The sequence below is a fragment of the Pantherophis guttatus genome, chromosome 2 (genome assembly GCF_059756535.1).
Source record: "Pantherophis guttatus breed Tessera chromosome 2, ASM5975653v1, whole genome shotgun sequence".
NCBI lineage: Eukaryota > Metazoa > Chordata > Lepidosauria > Squamata > Colubridae > Pantherophis > Pantherophis guttatus.
Window position 1 is genome coordinate 180,220,284 of NC_142064.1, and position 13,719 is coordinate 180,234,002.

Here is a 13,719-nt window from a genome sequence, read left to right on the forward strand (position 1 = left end):
CTTAAAACTAACATTGTTTCATATATTTGGCATCCAATGCGCATGCCCAAGATGGCGACGGCTGCCGAGATCGCGGCTTGAGGATGAGGGACTGACCTACCCTTTGGGGTCTTTGGGGGTCGTTGTGAAGATCTACGACCCCAGGCCCGGTTAGGAGAACTCTCTGCCCACACGGAGAGGGTTTTTTTCCCTCCGGATATTGAGGCTGGGCAGAGAGAGAGAGAGCGGGCGATGTCGGGAGCAGCGGACTGCTTCAGCTGGGCGTCGGCAGCGTTTCCTCCAGCTGGAGTCCACGTGGGCGTCGGAATCGGCGTGGCGGCGTTTTTTGCCTGGGGCGCTGCGGTACGGCTATTTCCCAGGCTGAGGGATTGCCCGGAGTGCTATGGGAGTTGCCGGATTTCCCAGGAGATCTTTGGGACGCTGCCAGACCCTTTTGGGCGCTACGGCAGCGACGGCGGCGATGGCATGACGACGGCAGCTGTGATGGCAGCCCAGAGGGTCTGGCAGGGAGGAGACACCCCCCCCCGGAAGTTGGGGATGGGGGGGGCAACGAGGCCGGGAGATCATCTGCCTTTTGGGTTGGGCAAGGACTTGGCATGAGACGCTTTCAGATCTTGGGATGCCTCCATTGTTATGTGGGGGCTGGGGGGGGGCTAGAGATAACTGCCCCTGTTTCCCCCCAATGCTTCTCTACCAAGACTATGCCCACCTTGGATTGTCGGCTAGCTCACTGACTCACCTGACGCCAAGTTTATTTTCATCTGAACTTTCCCTAACTGTGGGGAGGACTATTTAAATCTGAATGGGGGCTGGTACATGGCTCCATCCCATCAGCTGAGAGGGCTGGGCTCAGTTAAACCACCGTGAGAGGGTGGCTCTGATGTCGGGGCCCCTGGGGGCTGAACTGGGATGATATTGAATTCTTGCATCTGCCAGCAGAGGGGACCTGACCATCGGACCAACCGCCGTGAGAGGGCGGTTTTTGGACCTGAGCCCCGGATGCTGTGCTGTCTGCATTGGTTCATCGCTGCCATCTCACCACAAGAGGGGGTCGAATGGTTGATCGGACCTCCGTGAGAGGGTGGTTGGGTCTTCCCCCTTCCCCCCCCTTGGACTGTGGTCGACCTGGAACTTGACTTCATCCTCTGTTGTGAGGGGACAGTGGACCGGTCCTGTTGAAAATGTTTTTGAGACTCCCATTCCATGTCTCTCCCCTGGACCTTCTATATGGACCCCTAGGATATGGTTGCTCCCATCCTCTGTGGTCAAGATGTATTCCGCAGCGGAGCTTCTTGGTCTGCGAGACTCCCCCCTCTCGCAGGCTTGGCCCTCCACTCTATCGAGGGCCTACCTCGATGACGGGCTTTGGAACCCCGAGAGGTGGCATGCCGCAAAGAGGGGGTTGTGGGGTTTTTTAAAATTGTCTTTTTGTAATCTTTTAAGGGGCTTAGGGCGGGGGGTGGGGAGGGAGGGGCATAGGTCAGGCCCGTTACAGGGGCATGGAACGGAAGGCGGGGAGCGGGGTGTGGAGGAGCTCAGTGTGGATAGGGTGGAGGGCAGTTCTATCAGGACCGTGGTTGGGAGGGGCAGATATGGCGGGAGTAGGGGGCCACATCAGGTGGTGGGGGCACGCACCCGCTATCTCCAAGCGGTGGCATGCCTCGGCCCCCATGACTCTTCTCGTTTCCCCGGCTGTCCAGAGTCTCAGAGCCCAGGCCTTAGACTGATGTTGTGCAACGCCAGGTCCGTGGTTAATAAGGCCCCCCTCATTTGTGAGCTAATACAGGAGGGGGGTGCGGACCTGGCAGGTATTACGGAGACCTGGTTGGGCCAAGAGGGGGGGGTCCCCCTCGTAGAGATGTGCCCACCAGGTTTCCGCGCATTCCATCAGCCAAGGGCCCAGGGCAGGGGTGGGGGGGTGGCGGTCGTTATAAAGGAAGGTCTTGATCCGAGGGAGGCCACTGTACCTCAGATAGCCGGATGTGAGTCTCTCCTGGTGAAGTGGGGCCATGGGATGCAGGTGGGCCTGCTGATCGCGTACCTGGCTCCCTGCCACGTGACAGCGGCCCTGCCCGAGCTTCTCAACGTTATTGCCGGGGTGGCGGTTGATACCCCCAGACTTTTGGTCATGGGGGATTTCAACCTGCCATCTACCGGTGGGGCGTCTGGGATGGCTCGGGAGTTTATGGCTTCCATGACAGCCATGGACCTGACACAATTAATTCATGGCCCCACTCACGCGGGAGGACACACTCTGGACTTGGTTTTTATCTCTGGTCAGTGGCGGAGTGGTCTGGATATAGGGGATATAGTTATTGAACCCCTGTCATGGTCGGACCATTCTCTCCTGAGACTGGACCTTTCGACCGCTGCACCCCACTGCAGGGAGGCGGAACCGACCAGGTGGTTCCGCCCCAGGCGCCTGATGGATCCTGATAGGTTCCAGAGGGAGCTTGGGCCAGTTCCTGAAACTCTGGCACACGACTCGGCTGAAGATCTGGTGGCTGCCTGGGATAGGACAGCCGCCGGTGCTCTGGACCGAGTCGTGCCTTTGCGGCCTCTGACCCAACGCCGAACCTGCCCGGCTCCTTGGTTTTCCGAGGAGCTGAGGGAGATGAAGCGCCGGAAAAGATGCCTAGAGAGTGGTTGGAGGGCGAGTCGCTCCGAATCCGACCGAACACTAGTTAGGTCTCATATTAAGACCTATCTAGTGGCGATAAAAGCGGCAAAGCGTAACCACTTTTCCGCTCTTATTGCATCGGCAGATAACCGCCCAGCCGCCTTGTTTAGGGTGACCCGCTCCCTCCTACATCAGGGAGCACGGGAGGACCCCTTACAAGGGCAGGCTGAGGATTTTGCACAGTATCTGCACGATAAAATCGCTCAGATTCGGGAAGGCTTGGACTCTGACTGGGTAGATCCCGGCGGGGTGACTGAGGCTGGTCTTGAGAATGTTACCTGGGATGAGTTCGACCCTGTGACTCCTGAGGACGTGGACAGGATTCTGGGGAGATTAAACGCAACCACATGTTTATTGGACCCGTGCCCCTCCTGGCTGGTACTGGCCACCCGGGAGGTAACACGAGGCTGGCTCCAGAGGATCATAAATGCTTCTCTGAGAGAGGGTTTCTTGCCTCCCGCCTTGAAAGAGGCGGTGGTGAGGCCCCTCCTCAAGAAGCCTTCTCTGGACCCGGCCGTTTTGGCAAACTATCGTCCGGTCTCCAACCTTCGCTTTGTTGCGAAGGTTGTGGAGAGTGTGGTTGCGCGCCAGCTCCCACAGTTCCTGGATGAAACCGTCTATCTAGATCCGTGCCAGTCCGGCTTCAGGCCTGGGTACAGCACGGAGACGGCATTGGTCGCATTGGTGGATGATCTCTGGAGGGCTCGGGACAGGGGTTGTTCCTCTGTTCTGGTCCTGTTAGACCTCTCAGCGGCTTTTGATACCATCGACCATGGTATCATGCTGCGCCGGCTGGAGGGACTGGGGGTGGGAGGCACCGTGTTGCGGTGGTTCTCCTCCTATCTCTCTGACCGGTCGCAGTCTGTGTTGGCAGGGGGGCAGAGGTCGACTTCGAGGCGCCTTGCTTGCGGGGTGCCGCAAGGGTCGGTCCTCTCGCCGCTCCTGTTCAACATTTATGTGAAGCCGCTGGGTGAGATCATCCGTGGTTTTGGGGTGCGATGCCATCTGTACGCTGATGACACTCAGCTGTACATTTCCACCCCAGACCACCCCAATGATGCCCTCGAAGTGATGTCCCAGTGTCTGGAGGCCGTGCGGGTCTGGATGGGGAGGAACAGGCTTCGGCTCAACCCTTCCAAGACCGAGTGGCTGTGGATGCCGGCGTCCCGGTATAGCCAGCTGGTGCCATCGCTGGCTATTGGGGGCGAGTCACTGACCCCCACAGAGGGGGCTCGCAACTTGGGCGTCCTCCTGGACACACGGCTGTCTTTAGAAGAGCATATGACGGCCGTGGCCAGGGGGGCTTTTTATCAGGTTCGCCTGATACGCCAGTTGCGCCCCTTTCTGGATCGGGACTCCTTGTGCACAGTCACTCATGCCTTGGTTACGTCACGCCTGGACTACTGTAACGCTCTCTACATGGGGCTCCCCCTGAGGAGCACCCGGAGGCTCCAGCTGGTGCAGAATGCGGCTGCGCGGGTGATTATGGGAGCGACGTGGCGCTCCCACGTAACACCTCTCCTGCGCGAGCTGCATTGGCTCCCGGTGGTCTTCCGGGTGCGCTTTAAGGTGTTGGTTCTCATCTTTAAAGCGCTCCATGGCTTAGGGCCAGGGTATTTGCGAGACCGCCTGCTGCTACCGATAACCTCCCACCGGCCAATACGCTCTCACAGAGAGGGCCTCCTCGGGGTGCCGTCGGTCAGGCAATGTCGGCTGGCGGCCCCCAGGGGGCGAGCCTTCTCTGTGGGGGCACCCGCCCTGTGGAATGAGCTGCCTCCTGGAATACGATTGATCCCAGACCTCCGGACCTTCCGTAAAGCCCTGAAGACGTTTTTATTTCATCAAGCCGGCCTAGCCTAAATGGTTTTTAATTGGGATTTTAAATTTTATGGATTTGGGGTTTTAAATTTGGGTAGCCGATGATTTAATTCTTTTAATTATCTTAACTTTTGCATTTGTATGTTTTTTAATTTTGGCTGTTCACCGCCCTGAGTCCCTTCCGGGAGAAGGGCGGTATACAAATTAAATTAATAAATAAATAAATAAAATATGATATGGCCATATGCTATTATAGCCATAATTTCATATATTCATTTGGTTAATGAAGACTCAGTCTATATTGTGCAAGTTTGTATTCTCTTTAATTATTTACTAATGATTTCAATTTGAAATAGATAGTGTATGCTATGATAGAGAAAATCTTACAAGAATGGAAGAATATACTTTTTCTTTTAATTATACCGTGATTTAGAAAACTTAGAAATAATTTACAAATATTTATTATAAATAATGTAATGTCAAACTTTTGAAATTTGGAATGTGTATATGAGTTTTTGTTTCATTTTTCATGTTTTAATAATATTAACAAACTTAAAGATAAAGTTTGGGATGATATATATTTGAAGCAATGCTAGTTTTTGATTCCTGTATGATCATTTCCTTGCATGTAAATTGAGATACTTTTTATTTTTGAAATTAAATATATTTTATATTGGTCAAACCTACATTACTTATTGTAAGTTATATTGGTGAATAGGACAAGCAAGTCTTCCTTAACCTGTTACCATTGAAATGCAGATGACTTTGGGCTATTTCTTCTTTCCCAGTCTTAGGAAGAAGGCAAATCCATTTCTTAGTCACTTCTCAAAATATTATAATTTGTTCTGATTTAATTTATTGTGTTTCACAGGGAGACATATACAGCAAACATCCCTGACTTGTTGACAGGATTAGGATAACTTTTTAATTTAAGAGACATTCCACTTTAACAGACATCCCACTATCTTATGAGCCAAACTATTACTTTTAATGAAGTATGATCTAGATAATTCCAACACTATAATAATCCATTCAAGTACTTTGGCCACCTAATGAGAAGGAAAGACTCACTGGAGAAGTGCCTAATGCTGGGAAAGATTGAGGGCAAAAGAAGAACGGGACGACAGAGAACAAGGTGGCTGGATGGAGTCACTGAAGCAGAAGGTCTGAGCTTAAATGGACTCCAGAGGATGGTAGAGGACAGGAAGGCCTAGAGGAATGCTGACCATGTCGCAATGGGTCGGACATGACTTCACAACTAACATCAACAAATAATTATCCATGTTATACTTGAGGATTAGTTGATACAGCTACATTTTAAAGGCACTCTGAAAGGCATTACTGCCTTTCTTTGGATCACCAGTTTGACACACCTGATCTATTGGATATATAGTTGTTTGCACTCACCATACGACCTACTTCTCAATAGCTAAATCCTTTCTGCCCTTAACTCAATGAGGAAGAAGCAATATTGTATATTTAATTACCAAACACTAGAAGTCATAAATGGTATGTATTCTGTTATGATAATTCCATTGTGGAAAGCACAATAATTAAATGAAATCAAATGCATGCAAATATTTTCTAGTCTGCTGGGCTGGCTTTTGTTTTGTAGTCATTAGAGGCCACAATGAATCAGCATTAACATATGTTCCTAGCAGTTAATCCTACATGGGTTAAAGGCCTGGAGACCCTCCCATGTTTCATTTGCCAAAGAACAATGCATTTTCCACTAAGGAAAATTTGCTTTCTAAAACTCTCTTCTGCGAAAAACACTTCCAGGCATATAAATCATTTCAGGAATCAAACATAGTCACAAAGAAAAGAACAGGTACACATTAATCGCAGATTAAAGATTAATGTTAGTATAACCACTCATTTGATAAAAAACAAAAACCAGCCTATTGAATTTAGTTTTTGAGGAGCCATGCACTATAAATAGTAAAAGTTGATATTTTAACAGGTTTTTATTTAATAGCTAGGATAAACTTTTGACAATATCCAAAAGAAAGTATTTTCTTCCAGTGAATATATATAATTTTTATTTACAAAATTTTAAAATAATAAATACAACATAGAAATGTTGAAAGAGAAGGGTATGAAAAGTGTGAGGAAATGAAAAAAAAATGCAGATAAAGAAAAAAGTTATAAAGAAGTACTTGCTGGTTTTATTTTACTTAGTCTAAGGTTACTTCTCCATTGAATTTTTAGATACAGTTTAGATTCTGTCTCTCAAACACATACACTCCGGCAGAAATTAATAAATATCCAAGACATTCTTAAAATTTAATCATGAGAGACTGGTTGTATTTGATTCTTGCAACAATCACATAATTCTCTTGGCACAGAAATAAAATTCCTTTTTTTAAACTGGCAATATTATAGTTACTTCAAATAGGGATGGTTAGAGTTTTCTACTTTAATATTTTAAACTAGATAAAAGCAGAACTTGGCAATTGTTTTTAGAGCAAGACAATTATCTAAAAGCATTCTACTTTAAAACAATGTAGATTCCTATTTCATTAAACTATACTTTCTTTGTCACTTCTCTTTTGATAGCTTCATGATTTAATTCAAAGATGGGGCTTCCATAACATCTCTACAAGCAGACATGCTACTCTTCCTGGGGGGGAAACAACGGTTTCAGATGAATCCAAAACTCTTTTCAAATATAGCTCACAGAATGGCTCAAAGCCGTATCTTACTAATAAAGTAATAAAAAAATCAGATTTACCAGTATTATCAAGAAAGACTTTCTTGAACTACAAAGCAATGATCTATGTAACATAAATGAAAATCTGAGCCCTGCAACTGAAATATTGAAGGGAAAAGTTCTAGCATCTAAACCAACCTCAAGAGGCTTGCAAGTGAGCATAGTTATGAAACTAGGAGCAAATCACAAGCAGTCTTCTTTCTAGCCTTTTTTTTTTTGTATTAAATTTAAGCGATTCTAATTAAAGATAATAATATTCTCTGGAAGCCATATTGCATTGAAATAATTGTCCATGCTCTGGAAAACTGCTACTGGTTAGTTCAAGGTATTTCTTGGTAAAGTTTAAACTTAAATTGGTACCGGTATTAGTTGGGGAGTATTTCCCATATACTATCAGTTTTATTCCATTGGATATTTCTTCTTCTTCTTCTTCTTCTTCTTCTTTTTTTTTTTTACAAAGAAAGAAGATTTAATAGAGTGCACAATATAATTTTACAAATTAGCTAGCAAAATAATTTATAGGGTCATCCAATACAGATTAGAGCCCTGCATTGAAAAGGGGATGCCAGATGTTTATGCTAATTTTAGAAAAGGCCAAAGAGCAAAATACATTACTGCTGATGCATGTTGGATAACTGAGAAAGTCATATAACCCCAAAAAGAAAATAGAAAGGTTTTTAATTGAATTAGGAATGTGCTTAGAAGAATGGAAACAGCAAGGGTCATCCATACATTTGTTCCAGGGACGGGTTTCAAAACTTGTCGCTACTGGTTCGCTCGTGGATGCGCACGACCTTGCACGTGTGCAACACTTTTGCACATCCACAGAAGTATCCAGGCGGGTGGGTGGAACCTCCCACCGCCGCTGCTATCAGTTTGCCTGATCTGGGACGAACCGGGAGCAATTTTGCCTAAACCATGTTTTGGTGTCTCCAAATTGGACACTGTGTTTACCCACTTCCTCTTTTAACTACTTATAAGGAAGCTGCTTATCATTAAATCAACCTGTAGGACAATATTTCATGGGATTAAAAATCAAGAAAAGTAAACAAAAGGAATTTAAAGAATTTATCTGGTCAAGGTTAGGTATATGTTCCGGTTTCTGATAGCTATTATTGGGGTGTTTTTTTTTAAACCAGGACTGAATGACAAGGCTTTAAAGTTCAATTTATAAGTGGGGATAGATTTGTTGCTTCGTTTTTTAGAGAAAGTGATAAACTGGAATATAAAATGGATTAGATTTAGATTAAAATATATTAAAATATATTACGTTAGCTCTTAATAGACTGGCTGATTAGAACTAAAGGATGAGTTTTTATCAATTGATTATTGATAAAAGATGAGATATAGGAAGAAGACTTCTTTTTACTGAAATATTGGAGGACATGGTTTATACTTATCTGAGAGGAAGGGTGATTCTTTATAACTGGAAACACTAGGAATTGAACCTTCATAGGGGAGAGTACATGGCTATTGTTGTTTGTACAAAGCTATTGTTTTTCAAATAAACAGGAGACTCTTTTCTTGGAGTAGAAGGGAAATGTTAGCAAACTCCAAAACTGTTAATCTACCTCTCTCTAGACAGGCAGGCAATAATTTTCTAAATTACTAGCACAGCTGAACATCCAGCCTCTTGCCAGGTTGTCGCTGTGGTTGGACACAGTCTGACTCTTTCTAGAGTTAAATTATGCCCAATTTGAACAAGTACACACATTTGTTCAAATCACATTTAAATAGATACAACCTATTCTTTTCTATGCCTATCTCCTTTTCCACCACTGTTGGAGTAAAAATAATTTAGTCACTCTCTTTAGGGAAGTTTGTTTTTATTGACGATACATTCTGTACTTTATGTCTAAAATTCTAAACAAAGGTGCCTCATGTGGTTTACAATGCAGTCAAAAGCAAGATTAAACAAAATTATGAACCAAAAAGTAAAAGAAGCCACAGAGGTCAGAAATAGAGAATATTAATATGAATGATTTGCCCTGCCATGTTTCAATCATAAAATCAGATCAACACAAAATTGAAAAGAACCTGGATTTCAATTAGTTCAGTTAAACTCAAGTAGTTCCTGTAGATTTTATGACTCATATTGGAAAGAAATTTGATTTTAACATACGTTTAGGAGAATATTTTATGATTAAAATATACAAAGGCAATTAAAGAAAGAATGTTCACGGTTGCCATGCTACAAAATATGAACACAAGACCTAATTTCAAAGATTGCTTTGGTAAGGCCAGACTTGGAATACTGCATTCAGTTTTGGTCGCCTTGATGTAAAAAAGTTGTTGAGATGCTAGAAAGAGTGTAGAGAAGAGTGTAAAGAAGAGCAACAAGGATGATTAGGGGACTGGAGGCTAAAATATATGAAGAACGGGTGCAGGAACTGGGTGTATCTAGTTTAATGAAAAGAAGGACTAGGGAAGACATGATAGCAGTGTTCCAATATCTCAGGGGTTGCCACAAAGAAGAGGGAGTTAAACTATTCTCCAAAGCACCTGAGGGTAGAACAAGAAGCAATGGGTGGAAACTAATCAAGGAGAGAAACAACTTAGAACTAAGGAGAAATTTCCGGACAGTTAGAACAATTAATAAGTAGAATAACTTGTCTCCAGAAGTTGTGAATGCTCCAACACTGGAAGCTTTTAAGAATATTGGATAACCATTTGTCTGAAGTGGTGCAGGGTTTCCTGCCTAAGCAGGGGGTTGGACTAGAACACCTCCAAGGTCACTTCCAACTTTGTTATTCTATTCTATTCTATTCTATTCTATTCTATTCTATTCTATTCTATTCTATTCTATTCTATTCTATTCTATTCTATTCTATTGGCTATTTTTTAAAGGCAAACTATTGGTATGCTGCTTATCATTATTTTGTGGTGTCTAAGATTGTTTTTGGAAATCTGCTTGTGTAATTTGCCATATTTCATTTTTTTATTGATGATTAGATTACTCATTGAAAATTCAGCATTAAACAGTACATTATGTCTTATTTAGGACATTTCTTTTAGGATAATCATTTTCTAAAATTTAGAATTTTGGGCAGCAATAAGACTATATATCTCATAAAATATGTTTTCTTACAGACAAATAATCGATACAGTAAAACAAAGGGGAAAAAAAGGTAGAAGACAATACCTTATTTATTTAGTAAAATAAGCCTGCGCTTTATTTTTACCTATTAAGAAAGATCAATAACAAAAACTTAAAAGCAAATATACTTATTTCGTTCATTACAAATTGAATCAATTTGTTAATTAATACACATTATTCATATATAGGGGATCACGTTGTGACAACCATTGGCTCAGAGTCTCAATTTCTAAACTGGGGTCAAGTTCAACCATTACAAAAATTTCTGGCAGAAAGATGGCTAATTTGCAGCAGTTCATTTTCAATCAGGATGAAGGTTTTCAAAGCCAACTATTTACATAAGCATCCCAAAAGAGCCCAACAAAACATTTTAAGTTTGAGAAATTTTAGATTTTCTTACCAGCTCACTCAAACATAACACTGATTGAATCCCATGTTACGTAATATTCTCTAGCTTATAAGGGGCCTTTCTCTAAGTGTCCAGAGCTCAGAGAGTAACATGGCCAGTTCACATTTTTATATTTAAAAGAACATAGGGATTTTTTCATCACAGTACTGCGAACGTGACAGCTTATGATTTGGTGGCTTATATTCTTAAATTGTTGGACGAATGCAATTACAGTTTCTAAAATCAGGGAGCAGAATTGAGAAACTGGGTGGAAGAGAACAAATGAGGAGACTTCTTCAAACTTTCGAGATTCTGCATTGTGTGAATTAGGGCATGACTGCTAAAAATATCATGTGTCAGAGTAAAGGTAAAAACCAAGCAACTGTCATTTAAGCACAGGCATATATTTTATTATTTTCTGTATTGCTCTTTGTTTTCTTTTTAGGGACATTTGAACAAAATGCTTTGATGTTCCCTGTAGTTTTCAAATGGATATGGATGTTAACGTGCAGGCAATAAAACAAATAAATGTAGAGTTGTTTGCTGAAATAACTGACATATACAGATAGATAGATTACTTATTGAAAATCTCTATTTTTGAAGAGGAACCACTTTGCCAGTATTATTATATGTGAAATAGGAACCTCTATTCCCCAAACCTTAGAATAAGTGGCATCACATCAAGGTGCGAATTTAGAACATGTAAGACAAAAGAGCACCACTGAAGGAAACTAAAGGCCCATTAAACCCTGCATAAATGCATACAATATGTTCTTTATTATGATCAATGACCCATTCAAATCTTAAAGTGGCCTAAAACAGAAGGAAAAGAGCAATTATATCTCCACATTGATCTTTTGCAATATCTGCCTCTATTTGTGATGTTGGATTAATACAGCATAGTTACAGTGGAATTATTTGCAATACAGAAATGAAGACAGTTTTCACAATTTACAAAAATAGGTCTATGAGTATGCATGTATGTATGTATGCATATATATCCATATCAGTGGTGGGTTTCCCCCAGTTCGGACCGGTTCTATAGAACCAGTAGTAAAACTGGTGGGAGGTTCCGCCCACCGACCCCAACTTCATCAGAATGCTTCTGCGCATCCGCAGAAGAGCGCATGCATGGGGCCCCATTGCAAACCGGTAGTAAAGGTAAGCAGAACCCACCCCTTATCCATATGCATGGATATGGAGCAAACTCCATGCTTTCTATTGCTCTTATATGCTACCAACAATCTTAGGGGTCCCAGAATGCTACAGTCAAGCGAGAAAATGGATGACACTTTCAGAAGATTGCAATAATGGTAAAGCTCTAAGTACTCACACTGTAATGCTTCTGAGTGAAGAGCATACATCTTAAGTAATAACTAATATACCAACATTTTAGATACAGAAATACATACATATATAAACACAACATTCCTGGAGATGTATATAGCACTAAGAAAAGAAAATTCTCTGCCAATAAATACCATAAATACTTTCCTAAATATCCGAAACCAACCATTTTTAAAAAGCCTAACCTCCAACTTCTTCTTCTTCTTCTTCTTCTTTTTTTTTTGCTAGGGTAAGAATCATTTCTTTTCTATGCTACATTGATATCCAGTCCAATTTTTCCTCAGTTACCCTGGTGGAAAATATTCCTTACTCTCTTCCTTTTCTGATGCACTTTTGACATTATTTGCTGCACCTGTTTAAGTGGGGAACCACATTCCAAAACTGAAATTGCTGTAACTGAAGCATAATTAAAACTATATGAATTAATATAATGATTCCCCATGTGTTTTGCTCCCTCTCATGAGGGAAGATGCAAGCAGTTCAGATTGTGGCATTCTTATAAAGTCTGTCCCCCCTCCCCCAAGTAGTAGTCAAGCAAGTTCTCCTAGCATGAAAAAAGATCCGTTAAGATACATGAGACTCTATGTGACATCTGGAGATGTTTTTTTCCTAAAATCTCTCAAAATGATATGTATAGCTGACCTGTATAGTTGGGTAGGCAAAGGCAAGCGTAATTGTTTATCCCATCCATACATGTTGAGTTGTTCTCACAATCGTTATCTTCACAGTCATCTGGATTCAGTTCACATTTCTTCCCTTCAAATCCAGTAGGGCAGGAACAGCTTTTAACATAGAAATAAAGGAGATATGGACATTAACTGTCATGTTGGGCTAAAATGACTTAGAAACAGGAACTGAGTATCCAATCACACATACAAACAATAGGGCAAGTCTCTGAAGATCAAGGGATACTAAATTAGAAAGTTTATGCAGATTCTAACTTCAGCACATAAGCAAAAGTTTCTCAGGCTGAGGTAATTTTTCATAATTTAATATTTACATTTTATCACATAAATTAAATCTGAGGAGCAGGACTGTAAAAAAAAGAGGGGGGGGATAAGAAGACACCATTAAAGAAGAATAGTGGATCTTTTAATTAAGACACATAGCTACATCTGGGATTGCCCAGATCTTTTCAATTCTGCCATATGATGTAGTTTAGCAATTCAATGGGCAGATGACAAGTCCGGATGCATACAGATGGCAGAACAGCTTCAGTGAATTTTGAAGTTTGTTCCAGATTCATGCTTCACAATTCTGGCAGCACACATAATTGTAGATATATTCAATTGTTTTTTCTGGATACCCAATTAGAAGGCCAATTCATGCCTTAGCAGTAAATCTTTCCTGGGTTATGTAACTTTAGGCATCAAGGCTATATGTATGTGTTGTATTACATTTTATTGTTCTATTACACACAGCCACAGCCACACATATCTCCCTCCCTCCCTCCTTCCCTCCCTCCCTCCCTCTCTCACTCACTCACTCACTCACACACACACACACACACACACACTATCCATAGTGTTTAGAAATAAACATGTATGCAGTAGAAATAGCAGGAATAGTTTTTTTTCTGGGTCAAAACTAAATTGGAGAATACAGCTAAGGTGTGATAAGCATGACTTGATCAAAACCATATTCATGAATCTTAACAATCTGGCATTATTTATATA

General features: G+C 42.4%; 1 protein-coding gene across 1 annotated transcript in view; it reads right to left on the minus strand.

Annotated features, from left to right (window-relative positions):
- Window positions 1-13,719, minus strand: part of SLIT3 (slit guidance ligand 3) — a 490,388-nt gene that overhangs the window by 47,494 nt on the left and 429,175 nt on the right. Inside the window, exon 28 of the mRNA XM_034406116.3 lies at window positions 12,686-12,825. Coding sequence (XP_034262007.2) covers window positions 12,686-12,825 — 140 coding nt within the window. The remainder of the gene's footprint in view (window positions 1-12,685; window positions 12,826-13,719) is intronic.